This window comes from Salvelinus alpinus, chromosome 2, assembly GCF_045679555.1.
Source record: "Salvelinus alpinus chromosome 2, SLU_Salpinus.1, whole genome shotgun sequence".
Lineage (NCBI taxonomy): Eukaryota > Metazoa > Chordata > Actinopteri > Salmoniformes > Salmonidae > Salvelinus > Salvelinus alpinus.
The window spans coordinates 75443652-75468743 of record NC_092087.1 but is presented as its reverse complement, the minus strand read 5'-3'; the positions used below and the strand labels follow the sequence as shown (position 1 = coordinate 75468743).

At 41.7% G+C, this 25092-nt stretch overlaps 1 protein-coding gene across 2 annotated transcripts in view; it reads left to right on the top strand.

Annotated features, from left to right (window-relative positions):
- The window catches only part of LOC139567745 (collagen alpha-1(XVII) chain-like), a 29348-nt gene extending 5697 nt beyond the window's left edge, over positions 1-23651 (top strand). Inside the window, exons 5-53 of one of the 2 annotated variants that reach the window (XM_071389210.1) lie at positions 58-357; positions 1257-1304; positions 1412-1465; positions 1642-1692; positions 2000-2143; positions 2364-2507; positions 2836-2907; positions 4363-4437; positions 4569-4619; positions 5093-5248; positions 6036-6122; positions 6209-6256; positions 6405-6527; positions 6768-7079; positions 7296-7346; positions 7484-7510; positions 7616-7642; positions 7739-7801; positions 7919-8023; positions 8134-8196; positions 8395-8430; positions 8524-8577; positions 9646-9717; positions 9911-9973; positions 10102-10137; positions 10261-10332; positions 10451-10477; positions 10569-10604; positions 10691-10726; positions 10908-10988; positions 11177-11212; positions 11306-11392; positions 11534-11614; positions 11762-11812; positions 12149-12211; positions 12578-12628; positions 12751-12768; positions 12917-12967; positions 13113-13220; positions 13452-13631; positions 13884-13997; positions 14523-14621; positions 14732-14866; positions 18485-18640; positions 19027-19218; positions 19530-19691; positions 22617-22697; positions 22854-22925; positions 23141-23651. In XM_071389210.1, the coding sequence (XP_071245311.1) occupies positions 58-357; positions 1257-1304; positions 1412-1465; positions 1642-1692; positions 2000-2143; positions 2364-2507; positions 2836-2907; positions 4363-4437; positions 4569-4619; positions 5093-5248; positions 6036-6122; positions 6209-6256; positions 6405-6527; positions 6768-7079; positions 7296-7346; positions 7484-7510; positions 7616-7642; positions 7739-7801; positions 7919-8023; positions 8134-8196; positions 8395-8430; positions 8524-8577; positions 9646-9717; positions 9911-9973; positions 10102-10137; positions 10261-10332; positions 10451-10477; positions 10569-10604; positions 10691-10726; positions 10908-10988; positions 11177-11212; positions 11306-11392; positions 11534-11614; positions 11762-11812; positions 12149-12211; positions 12578-12628; positions 12751-12768; positions 12917-12967; positions 13113-13220; positions 13452-13631; positions 13884-13997; positions 14523-14621; positions 14732-14866; positions 18485-18640; positions 19027-19218; positions 19530-19691; positions 22617-22697; positions 22854-22925; positions 23141-23190 (4301 nt within the window). In that variant the 3' untranslated portion in view covers positions 23191-23651. Of the gene's footprint in view, positions 1-57; positions 358-1256; positions 1305-1411; positions 1466-1641; positions 1693-1999; positions 2144-2363; positions 2508-2835; positions 2908-4362; positions 4438-4568; positions 4620-5092; positions 5249-6035; positions 6123-6208; positions 6257-6404; positions 6528-6767; positions 7080-7295; positions 7347-7483; positions 7511-7615; positions 7643-7738; positions 7802-7918; positions 8024-8133; positions 8197-8394; positions 8431-8523; positions 8578-9645; positions 9718-9910; positions 9974-10101; positions 10138-10260; positions 10333-10450; positions 10478-10568; positions 10605-10690; positions 10727-10907; positions 10989-11176; positions 11213-11305; positions 11393-11533; positions 11615-11761; positions 11813-12148; positions 12212-12577; positions 12629-12750; positions 12769-12916; positions 12968-13112; positions 13221-13451; positions 13632-13883; positions 13998-14522; positions 14622-14731; positions 14867-18484; positions 18641-19026; positions 19219-19529; positions 19692-22616; positions 22698-22853; positions 22926-23140 lie in introns of those variants that run through there. The other variant, XM_071389209.1, reaches the window with a different exon arrangement.
- Positions 23652-25092: the final 1441 nt, after the last annotated feature.

Genomic DNA, 25092 nt, shown 5'->3' with positions numbered 1-25092 from the left:
TTGTCACTGGTTCTAGTTCTGGTTTTGTCTCTAGTTCCAAAGGAGCAGGAGGAGGAGGAAACAGTTTTGTGACTGGTTCCAGTTCTGGTTCTAGTTCTGGTTTTGCCTCTAGTTCTGGTACCGGAATCGGAGGAGGGGATTCTTCTAGTGCCAAAATGTCGACCGGCGGCTTGGGCTCTGTGACCGTTTCCACGGTTACCAAGTCCAACTACAGCTCCTTGGCGGGGGCGGGTTCAGGGGGCGTGAAAAGGGGCGGGGCACAGGGGTCTGCATCCTCTTCTGTCAGCTACTCCCCCACCCCCATGGAGAGAAAGAGCATGACCACCACCATGATCGCCCGCTCCATGGGCTACGAAGGTCAGTGACAAGGTCAAAGGTCAAAGGTTAACCATATTCATATGCTGCGTTCATAACCAAGTGGGAAGGTGGTAATTACCTGTTGTGAAGTCGTAAATACCAGTTGGATGCATGCAAGTTCTTTGAACTCATTGAGAAACACAGATTGGCTAATGGCCAACAAGCTGCGTCAACCATAATCTAAACGTACAGCTATATGTGCTTGTAAACTAATTATAGTGTTCAAAAACCGTATTAATAGATTGCTTTTAAAAAATAATGTTCTGTTGTTGCATTTAACCGCGGAAAATGCTGTTATCAAGGTCATTTCCTTAGTAGATGTCAGAGGTCAGCATGTGGGAGAAGTCGAAGCTCAGGGATAATAGTCGAGGTTCCTACTAGTAATTACCAGTTGGAGGGGCGTTCAAGTGGACTTTTCCCAGTCATATGTGGTAAATACCACCTTCCCACTTGGTTATGAACGTAGCCTTATATCCAGGGCTAGGATTTTTTTCCTGACCACAAAACCTCTGGGTACCTAAGATCATATATCGGGCGCTTTCCTCTGCCCAGGTGTTGCTGATGCCTGCCAGATCTTACAACGCCTGGATAGGTATTTTACGTATTAGCTAACCACATCATATGTTACAACAATCTGTCGGTCAATGACACCGTCGATGACATGGCACGTAACCATTGGTTGCAACGTCTGAGGGAGGGAGCGCAACCATTTCTTGGTTCATGTCATGTGCTCAGGAAACTACTGGCCCTACGTAAGGTCCTCTGATGCTCTTTAGTACAGGTGCAGATATCAATAATAACGTCATTAAGAATATCATTAGGAAGTTGAAGTATGACTTCAGTTATGACACGAAGAAGGAAAAGTAATCAATAGTGGTGTTTTTCTTCTGTGTATTCAGGAAGATCCAGTGGAAACTCATCTCCGGAATACACAAGGAGAGAATATGGTAACTACCAATCTTAAATGTGACTTCAAAATGTTTTTAATTCCGATGTTTAATAAAAGTGGATATTAAAAATGACATAATTGATTTTTGATAATTGATTGTTTCAGCTGCAGAAAGTGCAGCTGCCAGGTCACCCACCAGAGGGCGGAGCCACAGCAGAGGTACTAGCTGTTAGCGCACAGCACCATCAATCAGACCATACACTACTGCAGAATGCACTTATTCTTTTTTGGCAATTTGAAGTGGCTGCATTTGATTAAAATAGAACACTACACTACTCTATTCTAATCTATTCTATACTTTTCTATTCTATTCTATTCTGTGTGTCCTGTTCCAGAGAGTGAGATCAGATGCAGACTGCAGAGTGCCTCTCCCACTGCCAAAAGATGTGAGTTGCCTAATGCCACGCGGGCTCTTATCACTAACCTATGACTCACCCGATCTGCCCTGGAAAATACACGTGGACCAAGATGATATTAGTTTGACTTCAACAAATAGGGAGACAATATGACTCAGTCAGAAAACGTAGAAAGGAAATGGAACGTGGATGCTTGAAGATATGCTGAATATGGAAGATAAATACAGTTTGATAAAAATCGGTCTTTATAATTAAAAAGCGGTTGAAAAGCCTGCACCCTGTACATTTCCTAAGTGACATTAGATGACACTAGAGTCTGTTCTCCCGTGGCTTGTAGGGACGGAGCTGGATGATGTGAAGCGGCTGCTGAAGGGGAGTCGCTCCAGCAGCATCAGCCCCCCTCGCTCCCCCACCAGCACCCTCCCTATCCCCAGGAAGGCCAGTGTAGAGACCAGAACCATGCCAAACAGCTCCCAGTCAGGTACACACCCTCACCAATATAATCATGATCAAACTAGGTAAATAGGTACATGAGTTGTAATTACACAAGTAAGAAAGTACATAAATAATCACTGATGCATTAGATGGCCAGAATATGTTCTTAATTAACTGACTCACCTGGTTAAATAAAGGTTAAATAAAGGTTAAATAAACATACATAAACATACATAAAACCAGTTAACCCTTTCCCTCTCTCCCAGGCCAGTACGACAGTGCCACCCTGGACTCCGTAATGCCTTCCTACGTGTGGTCAGGCCCCACGGCTGGAGGCTATGGTTACCACAGCAACGCCATCAACCGGTCCCCCACCTCCACCCTCCAACACTCACCCACCACACTCACAGGTCAGCAATAGACAGCAATCACCAAATATACAGTCACAATTATTCTAACAAGAATGGCATGATACGTAGTGATAATAGTGCCAACAGAAATGTAATCTGAATTTAATCCTTCACACCATCAACAAAGATATTTATATAACTGAACAGGTTTAATCCAAGAGATTAAAAGGACATAATTAAAATGAACTAGATTTGTGTGCGACATAAAAATCATAAGAAAGTATAAAAAAGAAAATGTCCCCTAATTTTCTCATTCAGTCAATGATTACTGTATATGTTACTGTGGGTGTGACTCAATCGATGTGGGTGTTTATCAATGTTTCTACAGCCACGGGGCTTCATAACAACCTGGCTCTCAGCTCTACATCCATGAACTCTGGACTCTCTGCCTCTAGCACTGGTAAACATCTCCCTCAACATATATCATCTCTCTATCGGTGCGTCCCAATAATCTTTCCTTTCTCCCAAAGTGTTCACTTGTTCCCTTCCCTTCACAGATTTGAAAGTAAGTGACTGGTATGCAGAGATGGGCAGTATTTGTATTACATGTATTTGAAATATGTATTTAAATTATTTCTGAGTATTTAGTCGTTTGTATTACACTGGGCTGAACTTCACTCCAATGTATTTTGTGATAAGATACTTCGAGAGCTCTAATTTTGTATTTTTAAAATACAAAATACTTTTCTATACCGTTTTTCAGTGGTGTAAAGTACTCAAGTAAAAATACTTTAAAGTACTCTTAAGTCGTTTTTTTGGGGTATCTGTACTTTTTACTTTTTTTTACTCTTTTTTAAATTTATTTTACTTTTAATATTTTTGGTAAAAAGAAGATAAAGAACTTTTTACTCCATACATTTCCCTGACACCCAAAAGTACTCATTACATTTTGACAGGACAATTGTTAAATTCACACACTTATCAAGAGATCATCCCTGGTCATCCCCTGCCTCTGATCTGGCGGACTCACTAAACACAAATTCTTTGTTTGTAAATTATGTCTGAGTGTTGGAGTGTGCCCCTGGCTATCCGTCAATAAAAAAATTTTTTTTAAATTGTGCCGCCTGGTTTGCTTAATGTAAGAAATTTGAAATGATTTATACTTTTACTTTTGATACATAAGTACATTTTAGCAATTCCATTTACTTTTGATACTTAAGTATATTTAAAACCAAATACTTTTAGACTTTTACTCAAGTAGTATTTTACTGGGTGACTTTCACTTTTATTTTAGTCATTTTCCATGAAGGTATCTTTACTTTTCCCGTCACTGCCATTTTTTATATCGGTTCACAGTTTTGTGGCCCCCTTTCACGCTGCCTTGGTATCAGAAGGCTGATTGCACTATGGTGTCATAAGAGAGTCCGCTAAATTCATTAAATATAAATGTATATGTAAAAATGTACAATTGCAAAGCATGCTGAGTAGTATTCTCTGAGCTCTACCCCGGAACAAGGCCAATAATAATACCCAGTATGTTCACATAATTTACATTTTGGTAATTTAGCAGACACTTTTTTCCAGAGTGACTTAGAGTCAGTGCATTCAACTAAGGTAGATAAACAAAACATATCACAGTCATAGCAAGTGAAATGTTTCTGTAACCGTGACTGAGAATATTGTTGCTGTTTGGGTCGTTTACTTGCAAACATATTTCTATATTTTAAAATACAAAATACATGTATTTTAATTAAATATATTTCTAAATCTTGATACATTGATCTTTATAGTATTTTGTCATTTTTGACAATCCCTGCTGGTCTATAGAAACTCCCTCTAGCCCATGTCGACACCAATCCGATACTTTCAGTAGTAGTAGTGTATTGAATATTTTCTCTCCTTTGTCCTACTCTAGTTCACGGTATGCAGAATAACCTGGCCAGCACCACTGGCGGTATCCTAACAGCTAATGGAGTCAACGCACAAACAGGTATGAATGGAGTGTTGAGTGTTCAGAAATCCACTGGGATCAAGAGAATAATGCCCATGTTCATTGTGGAAGTTATATTTCATGTTTAAATCATGTTACATTCACCCTGCTTGTCTTTCTATTTCTGGCAGTCTATGGTGTGCAGAAGAATGTCACAAGCACAGGGGTGTCCACAACCGCAGGTGAGTCCAAAATACTTTGTTTTGCATAGATAACAATTAGGCAACCATGGACATAAAACATTTGATTTGATGTACATATGTACAAGCAGCAGCAGCACCAAGACAAGTATAGCGCTTTCCTGCAGTCAATTGACCAAATCGCCTTCTAGTTGCTTCATGGGAGGAACGTTATTAATATTTTTCCTCTTCTTTGATGTACATGAAGTGTAATATTGGGATGCAAACTTAAGATGTAATACATTTCAACTCTATTTCTGACATAGTACAAGTGTCGTCTTTTTTTTAACCCCATAACCATGTGTGTGAGGTATATACTTTTGTTTCAAAGTAGATTTGTTTAAGACTACCAAGAAACACTGTGTGAGCCTGATTTAGCCCACTGCAGTAAAATGATATCCTCTACTACTCTATCTTATCATGTATTCATGACACTTACCAGTTTATACTGAATGTTTTTGCTGCCTATTTCTCAGTGGCACCCAGCAGTCCTACCAGTGATGAGGTCTTCGCCAAAGAATACAAATTCATGCTGCTGGAGAAAGAGAAAGCTCCCGTCAAAAAGGAGACGGAGAGACTCATCATGGCCAAAGATACCGGCAAACAGTTCTCCTCTGCTGGCACTGCTATTGGTAGGCAAAACAAATAAAATTGAATTGGTCACATGCTTCGTAAACAGCAGATAGGAGGTAATTGATGTAAATATGTACATATAAATAAGAATAAAGTGACTAGTTAACAGGATAGATGATAAACAGTAGCAGCAGCGTATGTGATGAGTCAACAAAGAAAAAGTTTGTGCAAAAAGGGTAAATGCAGATATTCCAGGTAGCTATTTGGCTAACTATTTAACCAACTATTTAGCAGTTTAATGTTTTGAGGGTTGAAGTTGTTCAGGGTCCTGTTGGATCCAGACTTGGTGCATCAGTACCACTTGCCATGCGGTAGCAGAGAGAACAGTCTGTGACTTGGGTGGCTGGAGTCTTTGACAATTGGTATAGAGGTCCTGGTTGGCAGGGAGCTCAGCCCCAGTGTTGTACTGGGCCATATGCACTATCCTCTGTAGCGCCTTGTTGTCGGATGCCAAGTAGGATTCCAGATTCCCTGCTTATCCTGGGAATCTTCTAAGCATCATTCCTAGAAACTTGGGAATTTTGGGAAAGTTGCCGGAATATTGCAATCCAATACGTGAGAATACCAGAAATGTACACATAGAGGAGGGTTTTCACTAAATACATATGATTTACTAAATATTCAATTGTCTGCTCAACTAGAAGAACCTTCTGAGGGAAAATGGTACCAGTCCTATCAGATCTTAAATGTTTCCATGCCCAATAACATACTACAGTCCCACTGTCTTAGTGTTAGTCGTTGTCTGTGAGTTATGGCGAAGTTTACTTATCTTTTGACATTTAACAGCCTATTCTGAGGACTCACTGAAGAAGGAGAAGAAGAAGGTGTCCAGCTTTGTGGAGCCAGCTACAGCCAGAACCACAGAAACTAACGGTAGATAACGGAAGTGAATAGACATTTTCACCACACCTTGACTTGTGTTACTAACACACTGTTCTTCCACTGCTGTTTTTTTAAAGCTGGATCCTTGATGAAAGTCTCAACGAAAGACAAAGCAACCTATGCAGGTAAAGTCTAACTATACTTTGAAATTGAAATGGCTGAATCCCAATGTAACAATCTTCAGCCCTGAATGCCTATTCTTATGCATTTTTCATGATACTCTACTGATGCTGGTTCTTGACCCCCGTGTCCTCTACCTCTCTCTTCGATCAGAGATACGTAAGGACGAGTCTGGAGGAGGATTCTGGTCCTGCTGTTCCTGGTTGAAGTGGCTGCTGGGCCTCCTGCTGGGTCTTCTGCTCCTCCTGGGGCTCCTCCTGGGACTCATCGCCCTGGGTGAGAGAGGAGGAGCAGAGCTGTAGGGCACTGGGGTGGTTTGATTTATGTGGTTGTCTCTGTCATAGAGAGCTAGAGTTACATCCGTGTCTAAGTAAATCTCTCTGTTTTTTTTCTCTGTTCTTTCTCTCCTGCATTTCTCTGTTTCTCGCTTCTCTCACTCGATCTTTGTCCTTGTTTCTCTCTGTTTCCCTCTCAATTTCCCCCCCTCCTCTTTCTTTCTCTTCCAACCACTTACAGCCGAAGAAGTCAAACGTCTTAAAGCTCGTGTGGACGCCTTGGAACAAGCCTCCAGCTCTTCCTCAGCCCATTCCAGTCGCTTCTCCTCCTCCTCAGCCATCAACATCATAGACCCTCTGGAGTCTGCATACATAGACAAGACCTCCTCTCCCTCCTCTACCACACTGCTCCGCTCTGATAATGGTATCAATCTGGGAGTGGCAGCAGGAGCAGGTCCAGGATCAGCTAATGGACCAGGCCAAGACCCTGTAGCTCTGCAAAGGGCAGTACAGCAGATAGTCAGGACTGAGCTGCAGTCCGATACTGTACGAGGTACAGAACCAGCACCAGAACTTACACTGTGCACCAGCCTTGTGTTTTGTGGGTATATGTTGAGCTTTTCAACCATTAAAACAAAGGAACGATTCAGTCAAAAATCCCAAATCATGCAAACTTGTGAATTGTAAGAATATTTTTGAAAGATTTTATACATGTGTGGTTTTTATTGGATTCTATATATTGACAACAATGTTTATTTATTTGTTACAGCAACACTTGCACACTCAATGAAAGGAGCGAGAGGAGAGCCTGGGACCAAAGGTATTGTAGGGCATCCACTGCATGGACATGGAAACATACGTAGATGGATCCATCCATCCATAGATGGAAACAAACTGTATTGGCAGAGCAAGTGTTGGCTGTGTCTGTTGATGAACATTTCAGCTGTTTTATTTCAGGTGACCAAGGTGGTCCAGGAGTCAAAGGTCAGTGAGCCATAGACCTACATTTCATTTCAATGACGTCACACATGCAAATACTGTACACGTTAGAGTTATACTGTACAAATGGAATTCATTCATTCGTTTCAGGTGATAATGGATTCCCTGGCCTACCAGGTAGAAACACAATCTACTAGTTTTATTCTGGAGTGGCTACAGTAAATAATCATCTGCTTAATGATAGCAGACTGATGTTTGGCTTCTCTTCCTTAGGTCCTCCAGGTCAGATGGGTCACAGTGGACAGGAGGGCCCGAGGGGACCTAAAGGAAATGCAGGTAATGCTTAAGGACACAATTTGACTTAAAATTACAAGGTCTCAATCTTGCAACCAATGAGAAATGTATTGTATAGACTCTCACTCCCACAATGCATCTCTTCTCATCTGTGAACAGGTGAAGCTGGTGCAGAGGGCTCCCCAGGCCAGAAGGGCCGAGAAGGACAAACGGGATCACGTGGAGAGCCTGGTCCTCCAGGGTTTGGAGAGAAAGGGGACAAAGGTATGTTCATAAGTGTATTTGATGGCGTCACAGTTAGTCACGGTATATCTTCAGAGAAAAGATGATGTGTTCCTGTTCAAGCTCTTATGTAATGTTATGTGATGCCATAGGTTCTCCTGGTGAACCCGGAGGGCCTGGGCCTGCTGGCACTGCTGGGCCTGTTGGGCCTAAAGGTAAGGCCAAAGGTCATCATCAATGCAGGAAATACGTCTAGATTGATGAGATACATTAAATCATCACTAATTGTAAGTCGCTCAGGATAAGAGCATCTGCTAAATTACTAAAATGTAAATGCATCAACATGTAACTGTTGGCCACCGACTGTAACTGTTGGCCGCCGTTGTGAAAGTGTATTCATTTTGGTTTTCCAGGGTCAGTGGGTGGTCAGGGTGCTACAGGTATCCCAGGTGAGTGCTCTTTGCCCTTTTTGTGTACCATTGTATTGGAAGAAGACACAAGCGTGCGATCTCTAAAGTTGTGTATTCGTCACTTTTCTTTAGGAACTCCTGGTCCACAGGGTTTCAGAGGTGAAGCAGGCGCTCCGGGACCGAAAGGTATTCTAGACCAACATGTTGAGATGATGTACTGTGTTGTATGCAGGCCTATTTGCTTGATTTAGATTCACAAAGTAGAAAGCTACAAATATAGCTAGAAACCTTAGTTGATACATCCATTTTTTCACTTAAACATTTATAATATATACCCATTGATTCTTGAAGAATATAACTTATTAATGCCTCATGAGCTCAGTTTAACTGTCATTCCCCATCAGAACCCCAAAAATATGCTTGCTTTACTAACATTTTGGTAAAGAACGTAAATGTAAACAAAGACTGTATAGCCTCAAAACATGGTGAAAACTATACATTTGGTACCATGGATGGTCAGTCCTTGCATCTGTAACCAGTGTGAAATGGTTAGCTAGTTCGCAGTGCGCACTGGTAGCGTTTCAATTGGTGACGCCACTCAGTCTGAGACATTGAAGTAGTTGTTTCCCTTGCTCTGCAAGGACCGTGGATTTTGTGGAGTGATAGGTAGCGATGCTTCGAGGGTGACTGTTGCCAATGTGTGCAGAGGGTTCCTGGTTCAAGCCCAGGATGGGGCGAGGAGAGGGACGGAAGTAATACTGTTACACAGCCATAGTGCTGTCTATGAATTTGAGAGTGGTTACATTTCTCCAGCCCCCATCCCCTCATTTTTTTCTCGTGAAAGAGGGGCGGGGAGGTGGCTTTGTTGTTGTTTTAATGGAGGATTCTAGCTTTAAAGGTGTAATATGCAGAAGTTGCTCTGCCATTCCCTGGTTGCAAAATGTCTAATAGTTTGCCTAATTTCAGTTTGTGACATAACGAGCAGTTGTGTAGAGAATCATTGTGCCATCTAAACCTCTGTGAAGTACTGTATCTTTCAGCTGTTTGAAAAACTGAAAGTAAAAGACGCAAAAATGAAATTTAAGAATGGAAACATGGAACATATCATCCTCTTCTTAGACTTACGTTCAACGAGAATGACAGATCTCTAACTCACATTTCTATGTGAATTTGGTCAGGTCGCCCAAAAAGGTACATACTGCAGCATCAAACAAAGATCATATCAGTGAGGCTATTGTTTCTCTCCTCGTCCAGGAGAGAAGGGACCAGCTGGACCTCCAGGAAATAAGGGCGAGCCAGGAGAGAAAGGACTCCGCGGAACATCAGGTGTGTATCGGTCTGCCCTGAATAGTTAGAATCACATGGGATTCAGAACTTTGTGTCTCCTCTTTATTTCTTATCGCCCCCTTCTCTAGGAAAACCCATAATTGAGAGAAATATGCACTATATACGTAAACTGGTGTGAAAATGGATTGTAAGTACATTTCATAGTGGTTATGTACCCTCTCCGTCACCATAGGTGACCCAGGTCAAAGAGGACTTCCAGGACCAGACGGAGCAAATGGATCCAAAGGACCTGCAGGTAAGTGAACAGAGTAGTGAAGAAAAGATTGTGCTGCTAGAATAATCTCAGGCTGTCCGAATATAGACACCCTAATAGTGAAATTCTTCACTCTTATCAATTCTGTATGTGTGGGTGTTATTCAACAGGTGCTCCCGGGGCTGACGGTGAAAAAGGCTCTAGAGGTAAAAACAACAACATCCTTTGGTAGATAGAAACCACAACAATATATTTTGGTTGAAAAATCGAGTTGTCCATCTAACAACTTTGAGATTTTTACAGGATAGTTGATACCTTTATCATTCCAGGTGACAAGGGATCGGATGGGTTGCAAGGTCCCAGAGGACCAGCAGGACCTCCAGGAGATTCAGGCCTCCCAGGTACAATCAATCAATTAATCAATTAATTAAACCATATATCCATGCATCCATCAATCAATGCTTAGTATTCACTATTTACATTTCAATAACATACATTTTCCATTTGCTTCCGCTGTAGGCATTCCCGGGCTTCAAGGTCCACCAGGTATGACTCTTTGATTTCAGATGCATGGTTTCTCAAATATTGTACAGTAGGCTATAACATTTTTGTAACCCTCCCCCTCTACCCTGTATAGGTATAGCAGGTAATCCTGGTCAGCCTGGAGGTAAAGGTAATGTACCTATTACATACTTCCTCTATATCTTTAGTCAAACAGGATTATGCTTTCATTCAATCTATCATCATGTTATCTTCTAGGCGAAGCTGGAGAACCTGGTAGAATCATCAATGCAGGTAAGTAAGAGGAAACGACAAGGCGAATTAGAGACATCGTTACACTGTTGGATAGGCACTCTACATCTACAGCTGTAAATATTTCTTGAGATGACTTTATAGTACAGTGTCCACAGTAGAACAGCATCACATGTCCTTAAGTAATGGATGGTCATTGGTCAATCTCCTGTTTGAATTCCAGCTGGTTCCAGTTCGGTTGCCATCCCCGGACCTCCGGGCAGCCCCGGACCCACTGGTGTTTCCGGATCCCCTGGACTCTCAGGTTGGTACTGAAGCTCTGCATTCTTAAAATGTTCTAAGACGTTGTTCTACAGTTTGAGTAAACACTATATTGCCTTGACCAGATCTGGATGAAGATCTAGATGTTGGAGATCTTTAGGGAGTTCCTCATAGACTTTCCATTGAAGTACAATACGATTTGTGCTCAGTGCTTCTGTTGTGTCTCCTCAGGTCCTGTTGGCCCTGCTGGTCTTCCTGGAACGCCTGGTAAGACCTATTTCTCAGATATCCAATGAGACATCAGGGTCCACATACTGTACGTACTTTCCCTTTGATTGTTCATTGTCTTTGTCTCTATAGGTCCCAGGGGAGAAAGGGGAGAGGAAGGAGAGAAGGGAGACCAGGGAAAGCCTGGTATTACTGTACAGACTGTGGAAACCATAGAGAGTGAGTATGTTTTGCTCATATCAATGAATTCTTCCAGACGGCTTGTAACTACCTGACTTGTGAAAATATGTTCTTGTTTTAGACTCGTTACAGTATAGGACTTTCTTATTACCTTTCAACTTACATTACCCCTTACAACAGGACGTGCACCTGCGGCTAGTCTTCCTGGCCCACCTGGCCCTCCAGGGCCCCCAGGAGAACCAGGTCCCCAGGGTCTTCTAGGTAAGCCATGTGGTTCATTCTCCATGCACTTTAGGACTTCAATGTATTTTTGGATGTATAGCCGTTTTATTTTATTTAGTTCTGATCCCTTTTTCTTTTGGATTCTGTCCTTTTTGTAAAGCAAATTCATACCTTATTCCTTCTCAGGTAACGGTCCCCCAGGTCCTAAAGGTCCTCAAGGAGAGCCAGGTGTACAAGGTAAGGGTCCCCCAGGTCCTAAAGGTCCTCAAGGAGAGCCAGGTGTACCAGGTAAGGGTCCCCCAGGTCTTGAAGGTCCTCAAGGAGAGCCAGGTGTACCAGGTAAGGGTCCCCCAGGTCCTGAAGGTCCTCAAGGAGAGCCAGGTGTATCAGGTAAGGGCCCCCCAGGTCCTGAAGGTCCTCAAGGAGAGCCAGGTGTACCAGGTAAGCCATAACATTTCTACCTGAGAAGAATGCACAATATTATATTGAAATTATATTGTAAAATAATTAAGCTATTGTAAGAATTGTAAGTTACTCTTCAAACCATTTTGATGAATTTCAACTAAACCACAGGTGTTGGTGTGCCCGGCCCCCGAGGTGATAAGGGAGAGCCAGGTAGCTTCGTGCCCAACTCAGGTAGGTGGCCCTTACCAAAGCTACACTACACTCTCCATACTGTTACCTCAACACAATCACAATGACTCTACAGTCAAAGATAGAAGCTGTTGATCAGTATATATTTTACCTTTATTTACCTAGGCAAGTCAGTTAAGAACAAATTCTTATTTTCAATGACAGCCTAGGAACAGTGGGTTAGCTGCCTTGTTCAGGGGAAGAACGACAGATGTTTACCTTTTCGGGTCGGGGATTTGATCTTGCAACCTTTTGGTTACTAGCCCAATGCTCTAACCACTAGGCTACCTGCCGCCCCATATGATATGGTATGATATGGAAGGTCACGTAATGTAACGCAATGTAGTGTAACACTGTGTTGTCTTTCAGGAACCTTCTTCGCTGGGCCCCCAGGACCAACTGGTCTTCCGGGATCACCAGGTACAGAGAAGTCCAACTCACTGTCTATACCATTTGTGTTTTTATCATAGTCAATTTGGTCGAAACAGAGGTTATGTGCACTCATCTTGTAAATCATTTGATTGTTTCCTAATGCAAACCAGGACCCCAGGGTTACCAAGGTAAGCAATTTTAAAGGCATGTCCATGTCAAAGGGCTGGATTGATGTCATAGTAAGCTATGAACTGGCTCAATCACATACTATTTACATGGCAGACTTAGTGATAGACTTAAAATGTCAACCTTAACGCAATTTGATCTATGTTTCAGGTGACCCAGGTCAGCCCGGTTTACCAGGAGTTCCCGGAGATCCCGGTGTCGGTGGGTGGATCAAATATTTATCAGAAGCATAGTTAAACATTCAAGCCTACACCTGTGGCTTGGGTTACAATCAACATTTACTTCTGAATTTACTTGATCCTTTTGGGTATGTGTTGTATTGTTCATTGTATTGTTTTCTCCCCAGGTTTCCCTGGACCCCAGGGACAACCTGGAGGTCCAGGACCAGAAGGGGACAGTGGACTTCCAGGGCCCCAAGGTCCAGAGGGCCCCGAGGGGCAACCGGGTCCAAAAGGTACACACTTACACCACTTTAAAGATGCAGTCTGGGATCTTAAGCACTACATTCGTAACATATCATACGAATGGCAAAAATAATTAAAACTGGGACCTGTTTTGGCTCATGAGCACTATTTTCAAATCTACTGGCTAAAATTATACAAAAGCTCTGGAGTATCACATTAACAATGTTTATCACTCAATATGGATCATTTGTGTAAGTTAAGCCTACTTATATTTTTATTAGGTGAGGCTGGTGTTCCAGGTGCTCCAGGAATCCCTGGCTACTCCAGTGGTGGATCATCCAGGAGTTCCCCTGGAGCACCAGGTCCACCTGGACCTCCCGGGGACCCCGGCCGTGATGGGCCACCTGGGTCTGGGGATGGAACACCGGACGTCCGTCAATACATCACAGAATACCTCAAGAGTGAGTGAGATGCTAGGATTTTTCTTCTTACCTCCAATGAAAAGGAGTGGGGCTAAACTATGTCCATCCAAAGACCGTTACAATATTTGATAGCATACGTGACCTCCATGGGATAATATGGTCGACAAAACACGATTTAGTTGTTGTTTGCGTAGATGAGGCTAACTAAAATGGTGCCTCAAGATCTAAAACCTTTTCTATGCTACTGTTAAGCAGTGCAGTAACTTGTGTATTGTGTTGTCCTTCATGTAGGTGACGGTGTCAGGGAGTACATGTCGGGTCCTCCGGGTCCTCCGGGTGTACCGGGGCCCCCTGGTGGCGAGTCAGTGGACGATCTTGCTAGTCGCGTCATCGCGTACATCCAGAGTGAGTCCAGACAAACCAACATCTTATCAAAAGCATTACATATATGAAGTACAGTAATCCCTCGTTTATCGCGGGGGTTACGTTCCGAAAATGACCCGCGATAAGTGAAATCCGCGAAATAGAAATTTTTTTTTTTTTTACAATTAGCAACTATTACATGTATACAAATACAGTGACTCACGTGTAGGCCGTTTCGTCGACATTATGGGTTTAGGAGATGTTCGAAATTACAAGATAATTTGGCCAACTTAATGTAAATTTGCCAAGCTGTTTTATGTACGTACACATAACTGCACGAGACGACAAAATGATAGCACAATTCGTAGCATGTTTTGATACAAGAAGCGGGAGTGAGTTTTTAGCGAATCAGAATGCAGAGCACAATGCACCAAAAAAAAAAAAAAAATGCATTATGAAAATCCGCGAAATAGCGAATCCGCGATAAGTGAACCGCGAAGTGGCGAGGGATCACTGTATATCATATTGTATGTTTACCTGGATCTAATACTTCTGTTGACATTTCAGGTGGAGGTATTGCTAGTGGGGTGCCTGGACCTCCAGGCCCGCCTGGCGCTCCCGGTGGAGGCAGTACATCGCTAAATGACATCATCAGCCTTCTACAGAGTAAGTCAGTTGTTTGAGCATAAATGTTGATAATCGGGTCAGAAAAAAGAGATAACATTGTGTCATGAGACAGTCAATGAAGTGCCCTTGCCTGATCCGTACCCTCTCAGGGGAGGAAGTGCGACAGTACGTCATCGGTCCTCCTGGCCCTGCTGGACCTCCTGGCATCCCAGGGATCCCATGGAGAGGAGGCTATGGCTTTAATACCCATGAGGTGGCTGGACGAGTCCTCACTCTAATGAATGGTAAGGAATCACTGACACAGCCATGTCACATTCACATTTAGATTCATACACACACCATTTGCTTCTTTAACCATAGTGTGTGCAAGTGTTTCCCAAATGGTGGGCCGGGACCTACAGATGGATCTTGGTAAGTAGTTCAATTGATTTAAAATAGTCACGTGATAAGATTTCAGGATTGGGATTGGTTGTGGCATCAGAGCAGGGTATGGTGGGCATGCTCGTACCCCCTGGACCTCCTGGCCCACCAGGCCTACCTGGGTCTTACAGTGACATCTCTTATCTTCTGCAAAGTAAGAACTCTGACTAGAGTTCCAAAATTCTGGGAACTTTCAATTAATTCAATTTTTCCGGAATCAGAAGGGAATAGCAGGAAATCCAGAATCCTCCAACCGGGACATCGGAAAAACCAGGAAATGTATTGAAAGTTCCTGGAATTTTGCAACCCTAGCTCTGACTACGGACTTTATACTAACATTAGCGTTTAGCACATGTTCTTTTCCGGAAGAGCTAAAGGACACGGTTTTGGCCACACATTATATTCCAATCATCTATCATACAGTGCATTCAGAAAGTATTCAGACCCCTTGACTTTTTCCACATTTTGTTACGTTACAGCCTTATTCTAAAATGGATTAAATAGATGTTTTTCCATCATCAATCTACACACAATACCCCATAATGACAAAGAAAAAATAGTTTAGACATTTTTGCTAATTTAGTACAAATAAAAACCTGAAATATTACATTTACATAAGTATTCAGAACCTTTACTCATACTTTGTTGAAGGACCTTTGGCAGCGAGTACAGCCTCAAGTCTTCTTGGGTATTTATTTAAAACATTTATTTTACCTTTATTTAACTAGGCAAGTGAGTTAAGAACAAATTCTTATTTTCAATGACAGCCTAGGAACAGTGGGTTAACTTCTTATGGGCGGTAGCGTCCCACCTGGCCAACATCAGGTGAAATTGGAGAGTGCGAAATTCAAACTACAGAATTATAAATATTTAACTTTCATAAAATCACAAGTGCAATACATCAAAATAAAGCTTAACTTCTTGTTAATCCAGCCGCTGTGTCAGATTTCAAAAAGGCTTTACGGCGAAAGCACACCATGTGATTATCTGAGGACAGCGCCCCGCATACAAAACCATGAAAAACATATTTCAACCAGGCAGGTGCGACACGAAAGTCAGAAATAGCGATATAATAAATGCCTTACCGTTGATGATCTTCTTCTGTTGGCACTCCAAAAGGTCCCAGTTACATCACAAATGGTGCTTTTGTTCGATAATGTCCTTCTTTATATCCATAAAAACAAGGTTTAGCTGGCGCGCTTCAGTCAATAATCCACCCAGTTTCCCTCCATCAAAATGCATACAAAATGAATCCCAAATGTTACAATTAACTTTTCCAAACAAGTCAAACAATGTTTATAATCAAACCTTAGGTACCCTAATACGTAAATAAACGATACAATTTAAGACGGATAATCGTTATTGTCTTTACCGGAGAAAAATACCAAAGAACGCTCTCTCATTCACGCGCTTGGAAACACTACAGCCAAAATGGGAGCCACCTACAAAAACTACAATTTCTGGCTAATTCTTCCAAAAACCAGCCTGAAAATCTTTCTAAAGACTGTTGACATCTAGTGGAAGCCCTAGGAACTGCAATCTGGGAGGACTTCGCCTTATAATAAAAGTGACAGCCATTGAAAATAGTGGTAGGCTGAATTTTTGTTTTTGGGGGGGGGGGGGGGGGGGGGGGTTTGTCCTCGGGGTTTCGCCTGCCATATCAGTGCTGTTATACTCACAGAAATTATTTTAACAGTTTTAGAAACTTTAGAGTGGTTTCTATCCAAATATATGCATATCCTACCTTCTGCACCTGAGTAACAGGCAGTTTACTTTGCGCACGCTTTTCATCCAGATGTGAAAATCCTGCCCCCTACCCAAGGGGAACAACAGATTTTTACCTTGTCAGCTCAGGGATTCGATCTTGCAACCTTCCGGTTACTAGTCCAACGCTCTAACCACTAGGCTACCTGCCACCCCAAGCTTGACACCTTTATTTGGGGAGTTTCTCCCATTCTTCTCTGCAGATCCTCTCAAGCTCTGTCAGGTTGGATGGGGAGCATTGCTGCACAGCTATTTTCAGATCTCTCCAAATATGTTCAATTGCGTTCAAGTCCAGGCTCTGGCTGGGCCACTCAAGGACATTCAGAGACATGTCCCAAAACCACTCCTGCATTGTCTTGGCTGCGTTCTTAGGGTTGTTGTCCTTTTGGAAGGTGAACCTTCACCCCAGTCTGAGGTCCTGGAGAAGGTTTTCATCAAGGATTTTAAAAATATTTTTTATATAACTAGGCAAGTCAGTTAAGAACAAATTCTTAGTTGCAATGACAGCCTACCGGGGAACAGTGGGTTAACTGCCTTGTTCAGGGGCAGAACGGCAGATTTTTACCTTGTCAGCTCAGGGATTCGATCCAGCTACCTTTCGGTTACTGACCCAATGCTCTAACCTCTAAGCTGCCTGCCGCCCCAAGGATCTTTCTGTACTTTGCTCCGTTCTTTCCCTTGATCCTGACTAGTCTCCCTTTCCCTGCCATTGAAAAACATACCCACAACATGATGCTGCCAGTACCATGGTGCCAGGTTTCCTCCAGACGTGACTCTTGGCGTTCAGGCCAAAGAGTTCAATCTTGATTTCATCAAACTAGAGGATCTTGTTTCTCATGGTCTGAGAGTCCTTTAGGTGCCCTTTGGCAAACTCCAAGGGGGTTGTCATGTGCCTTTTAATGAGGAGTGACTTCCGTCTGGCCACTCTACCATAAAGGCCTGATTGGTGCAGTGCTGCAGAGATAGTTCTGGAAGTCACTCCTCAGTCCTTCTGGAAGGTTCTCTCATCTCCACAGAGGAACTCTGGAGCTCTGTCAGAGTGGCCATTGGGTTCTTGGTCACATCCCTGACCAAGGCCCTTCTCCCCTGATTGCTCAGTTTGGCCGGGCGGCCAGCTGTAGGAAGAGTCTTGGTGGTTCTAACTTCTTCCATTTAAGAATGATGGAGGCCACTGTGTTCTTGGGGACCTTCAATGCTGCAGATTTTTCTTACAGTTCCCCAGATCTGTGCCTCGACACAATCCTGTCTCTGGGCTTTGTCAACTGTCAACTGTGACACCTTATATAGACAGGTGTGTGCCTTTCCAAATCATGTCCAATCAATTGAATTTACCACAGGTGGACTCCAATCAAGTTGTAGAAACATCTCAAGGATGATCAATGGAAACAGGATGCACCTGAGCTCAATTTCAAGTCTCATAGCAAAGGGTCTGAATACTTACTGTATGCAAATAAGGCATTTCTGTTTTTTATATTTGTAATAAATTTGCACACATTTTTTAAAATCTATTCTCATTGTCATTGTGGGGTATTGTGTGTAGATTGATGAGAATTGTTTTATATTTTTTGAATCCATTTTAGAGTAAGTCAACAAAGTCAAGGGATCTGAATACTTTCCGAATGCACTGTAGGTCTAGAGCCAGAATTACTTACTGGACAGGCTGCACATGTATTCCTCTTAACAGTTTGACTGATGTCAATTCTGCCTGTCCTTTCTAGATGCTGAATACAGAGGCGTCTTGGGCGCTCAGGGTTCTCCTGGTCCACCTGGTGTTCCAGGCCCTGCTGGCCCTCAAGGCCCTGCCGGTCCTTCAGGACAGGCCCCCTACAGCGGCTCTGGATACAGGCTGGAGGAGGTCAAGGACTACATACAGAGTGAGTATAGTAAAAATCAATAAGGGTTTCACAAATGGTTTTCTACTAAGTGGATAGTGATATGGTTTTACAGTACTATCCAAAGACTCCTACAGTTACAACAGTACAGAAATAGTTTTCCATTATCCCCCCTGTAGGTCTAAAACCAGGAAATAAAAGTTAATAGATTACTTGAAATGCATTGAGCCTGTACAATAGGTTACCCTAATTACATCACTTCATGGATGTCCTTCCCAAGATAAAAAGGTTACTTATTTAAAAGAAAAATAGACCTTGATAGGGGATTTTACAGACTCCCATTCATTTCAAAGCAATAATTTACCCTTACTGCCCCAAATCAGTGGGTATCAGTGGGTGTAACTGGCATATTGTATTATCCTCACCAGGTGGTCTAAGAGGGGGAATGTTTGGGCCCCCAGGCCCCCCAGGTCCCCCTGGACCCCAGGGAAACAAGGGAGAGCAGGGTAACTCTGAGTACGGCCACGCCTTTGACCACAGGACCAGCGAGGGAAGAAGGCTGGCTGAGACTGAGACAGACTTCTCCAATATAGCGGTCCGAGTGACTGACTACATCAAGTGTAAGTGAAACTGAATATCCAATACTGTCATCGCAGTGCTACAATATGCTTTTCAGAGCTAGACACATTTAACAACATTTAAATGCAATTCTTCAAAGCTTATTTGTTTCCAATGACAATGGATCAAAGGAATGGCACATTGACTTGAATTGGGATGCCAGTTCTAGTAATTCAATTTATATGCCAATGGGACACACATGTTGATAAGTAAGGATAGCGACCATCGACAATGAATGAAGAGTCCTACTTTGCTGGTCATTGGATGTAAATGCATATGCTATCTCTGATCTTGATTGTTTCCCATCCCGTAGACCATGGTCTGTTGAGGGACGTGGTTGAGAACCGGTCTCAGCTGGAGAAGTCACAGGTTGTTCAAGGACCCCCAGGACCCCCTGGCCCTCCCGGTGTGCCAGGATTCAGCCGTGTGTTTGGTTCCCATAGTAATGTCACTGACCTTATGGAATACATCAGAGGTGACAATAATACAGTATAAATGCAATTCATTAACATACAGTACCAGTCAAAGGTTTAGACACACCTACACACCTAAGGGTTTTTCTTTATTTTTACTATTTTCTACACTGTAGAATAATAGTGAAGACATCAAAATGATGAAATAACACATATGGAATCATGCAGTAACCAAAAAAGTTTTAAACAAATCAAAATATATTTTAGATTTTAGATTCTTCAAAGTAGCCACCTTATGCCTCGATGACAGCTTTGCACACGCTTGGCATTTTCTCAACCAGCTTCACCTGGAATGCTTTTCCAACAGTCTTGAAGGAGTTCTCACATATGCTGAGCACTTGGCTGCTTTTCCTCAACTCTGTAGTCCAACTCATCCCAAACCATCTCAATTGGGTTGAGGTCGGGTGATTGCGGAGTCCAGGTCATCTGATGCAGCACTCCATCACTCTCCTTCTTAGTGAAATAGCCCTTACACAGCCTGGTGGTGTGTTCTGGGTTATTGTCCGGTTAAAAAACAAATGATAGTCCCTGTCACGCCCTGACCGTAGAGAGCTTTTTATGTCTCTATTTTGGTTCGGTCAGGGTGTGATTTGGGTGGGCATTCTATGTTCATTTTCTATGTTTTGTATTTCTTTGTTTTTGGCCGGGTGTGGTTCTCAATCAGAGGCAGCTGTCTATCGTTGTCTCTGATTGAGAACCATACTTAGGTAGCTTTTTCCCACATGGTTTTGTGGGTAGTTATTTTCTGTTTAGTGTTTTGCACCTAACAGGACTGTTTCGGTTATTCTCTTTGTTATTTTGTTATTAGTGTTCAGTTTCAATAAAAAGCATGAACACTTACCACGCTGCGCTTTGGTCCGACTACTCTTCTTCAGATGACGAAAACCGTTACAGTCCCACTAAACACAATCCAGATAGGACGGGGTATCGCTGCAGAATGCTGTGGTAGCCATGCTGGTTGAGTGTGCCTTGAATTCTAAATAAATCATAGACTGTGTCACCAGCAAAGCAACCCCACACCATCCCAACTACTCCTCCATTCTTCACGGTGGGAACCATACATGCGAAGATCATCCGTTCACTTATTCTTCATCTCACAAAGACACAGCGCTTGGAAACAAAAATCTCAAATTTGGATTAATCAGACCAAAGGACAGATTTCCACCGGTCTAATGTCCATTGCTCATGTTTCTTGGCCCAAGCAAGTCTCTTCTTCTTATTGGTGTCCTTTAGTATTGGTTTCTTTGCAGCAATTTGACCATGAAGGACTGATTCATGCAGTCTCCTCTGAACAGTTTTGTTGAGATCTGTCTGTTACTTGAAGCATTTATTTGGGCAGCAATCAGAGGTGCAGTTAATTGCTGATTTCTGAGGCTGTTAACTCTAATGAACTTGTCTTCTGCAGCAGAGGTTTCTCTCGGTCTTCCTTTCCTGTGGCGGTCCTCATGAGAGGCAGTTTCATCATAGCACTTGATGCTGTTTGCGACTGCACTTGAAGAAACTTTCAAAATTCTTTAAATTTTCCGGATGGACTGACCTTGATGTGTTAAAGCAATGATGGACAGTCATTTCTCTTTGCTTATGTGAGCTGTTGACATAATATGGACTTCTTTAACCAAATAGGGCTATCTTCTGTATACCACCCCTACCTTGTCACAACACAACTGATTGGCTCAAACGCATTAAGAAGGAAAGAAATTCCACAAATGAACTTTTAACAAGGCACACCTGTTAATTGAAATGCATTCCAGGTGACTCCCTCATGAAGCTGGTTGAGAGAATGCCAAGAGTGTGCAAAGCTGTCATCAAGGCAAAATATGGCTATTTGAAGAATATAAAATATAAAATAAATAAAACTTTTTTGTTTACTACAGTACACTACATGTGTAATTTCATAGTTTTGAAGTCTTCACTATTATTCTACAATGTAGAACATAGTACAAATAAAGAAAAACCCTTGAATGAGTAGGTGTGTCCAAACTTTTGACTGGTACTTTATTTCACATTATACATTTTAATTAAGAACAGTACCAAGTGTGAAGTCCAATTGGTCACGATTGAACATTGGTGGGGCTTTGCCAAAATGCTGATTGCAGCTTTAACCTCTCTGGGATATGTGGGACGGTAGCGTCCCACCTGGCCAACATCCAGTGAAAATGCAGAGCGCCAAATTCAAATAAATTACTATAAAAATTTAACTTTCATGAAATCACACATTCAATATACCATATTAAAGCTACACTTGTTGTGAATCCAGCCAACATGTCAGATTTCAAAAATGCTTTACGGCGAAAGCAAACAATGCTATTATCTGAGGATAGCACCCCAGCTAACAATCACAGACCATCATATTTCAACCTTCCCGGCGCGACACAAAACGCAGAAATAAAGATATAATTCATGCCTTACCGTTGACGAGCTTCTTCTGTTGGCACTCCAAAATGTCCCATAAACATCACAAATGGTCCTTTTGTTCGATTAAATCCGTCGATATATCTCCAAAATGTCCATTTATTCGGCGCGTTTGATCCAGAAAAACACCGGTTCCAACTTGCACAACGTGACTACAAAATATCTCAGTTACCTGAGAGTTACCTGTAAGCTTTGTCCAAACATTTCAAACTACTTTTGTAATACAACTTCAGGTATTTTTTAACGTAAATAATCAATAAAATTGAAGACGGGATGATCTGTGTTCAATACCGGAGGAAAACAATGTGCAGCATGCTTTCTGGTCACGCGCCTCTAACAAACAGTACACTTCACTGGAGCCATGGCTACTTCACTGGAGCCATGGCTACCATGGAACATGGCTAGGAGTAGGAGGCAGTTTACTCTGGGCATGCTTTTCATCCAAACGTGAAAATGCTGCCCCCTATCCTAGAGAAGTTAACTTTATACGAAATAACCTTATGTATCCTCCATAGCCCATGGAAACATTGTGGGACCCCCTGGAAGGCCAGGACAGAAAGGGGACATAGGACATACAGGTCACAAAGGCGAGAGAGGTACCTTTTGAACCATTACGCTTTTTAAATCTTTACAGTTGCGCTCTTGATTATTTGCCAGGTCTTTGTAAACCATTGTGTTAAGCTACTCAAGCGAGACAAAGTCATAAAATCTGTCCCATTGTGACACTTTCACTCTGAATTCTGGTAAACCAGGACTGGATGGCATCCCAGGAAGGACAGGCCTCCCTGGTCTGGAGTGGAAAAGGTGGGGAAAGGGGGAGAAAGGTACGTCATGATTATCACAGAGAACCTCTTCAAGTTTTCCCTTTACCAACATACTTAAGCATGATGCTACAGTAGGATCCATTCTAGGGATACTATATGTCATTCTGTCATGATAGTACCCTCAATACAAGTGTCCCTGCTATGCATGATGTGTTGATCTGACCTAGTTATGCAAAAGAGACATGGTTTCATTAAGATTTCACATTTTTCCACAGGAGAATACACACTCGTGACCAACAGAAGAAAGAGGAATATTGGTGTTTGAGAAACAAATGATTGATAAATACTCATTAAAGGTGAATGAAAGTCCTATGAAATATGTCATGAGTCATGAGCATACATGTCTGGGGCCTATTGCCTTGGAGACATTACCGATGTAAATATATAGTTTTCTATAGGAGAAACTGTTGAACGAGACAGTATTCCATGCGCTGATGTATTGTGTTGTGTCCAAGATGTCTTTATGATCTATTTTTACTAGTGTTTGATCTGGAGTATGTTTCCAATTCACCTCCTTGCATGTTGATAGCAGGAATAGTTCAACTATGTGTTGAAAAATAGAACAGGGTGTGCTATTTCTATTCAATATCTTTTGTACCATTATCGTTATTGTACTTTTGTACTTTGAGGAAAAACATTTCATATCGAACGAAACTAAAAACATTGTCAAAATCTCCTTTCAATGTACTGTTATCACTTTATAAAAATAAAGCTTTGTTTATCTTATTTAATCAAAGTGGAACGTAATGTTCACATTGTTGTTATAGACTCACTGAAGAAACAAACAGGTACACGCTATATTGTATACAGGAAATGGTTTATTTACAGAACAATGCAAATCTACAGTACATAGGCATTCTATAAACTATAATGTAAACTTGTCTTAAAAATGCACATTATATTTTCATGGTAGTTCAATTTCAAACAACATTCTGAAATCAATCATGATACAATTTGAAAATCAGAAGGAAATCGTGACACTGATAACATAACACATATTGACATGATTGGTATTTAATTATATTTTCAATTCAGCTTAAATTTCAGATTTTAAATGACTATTTGACAATTGAGGAAACTACAATACTGTAGTAAAGATACATTTCCACATAAATAACTACTGGCAGAGAATCTTCATTTTGTATAAGGTGCACAGCACTCCTTCATTGTGTAGGATGTTTTGTTTTTGTTTGCTATTTTATAATTGGTCTGTAAAAGTGGCATCGACTGATTGTTGTTCCTGCAGCCAATCAAAAAAGGGTGAGATAACAAATGGACCAATCAGAAGCCATGATGGCCTAAACCAGTCAGGTCCAACAGTTCCTTTTTAACAAATGATTTTAAACTGTGTTGAAGGTTATTGACTACCACCACTTTAGAGTAGATCATGCATATCTATGATAAAATAAGCTAAAACTGTAGTTCTGAAAATGTTATCAAAACGGTTAAACTCATGATAACGTCATATTCATTATCCTTAGATTAAATAAGTAACGAACAAAACATTTTGATTATGATACAATAGGCTATACGAATATAAAGATCACTTGGGGCGGGACTAAGTCTGATTAAAATAACTTCACAGAGGGCCACAACATGAATACTGTATCTTCATACATTTTGTTGAAAACACTAAGGCTATTAGCTAGTATGAATGATAATAAAACAGTATCATAATTTCCTTACAAACAAACCGAAAAGCCATGCAGGTCAACTGATGAATATGGTAATGTCATAATACCTTATTAATGGGAGGCAATTTTATAAACAATACACAGACATACCAAACATTTGCATGAAATTCTAACAGACTTTCATATAGGTTCTCACAGATTTCTATCGAATTATATAACGACGCCATTTGAGCAACCACAGTGAAAACCTCGTCTCTGTCTGGATATATAAACAAACACCATTTTAATACCCCCTCCTTGATATGCTAAAACAAAATGGTCACTCGCCGACTACGCCAAATTACAAAAAGAGCGAAACAAATCTCAAGAGTTGTGCTGAAGATGAAAGGCATGCTCATGAAACCTGAAGAAAGGTACTAGCCGGGGAATCTCAACCGTTTCGCGAATGTTCAAGTAAAACAACAGTGAAAGTAGTGATTCAGTTTGGATTCCAGGCTAGAAGAAAGGAGCCATTTCCGGCAGAAAGATATAAA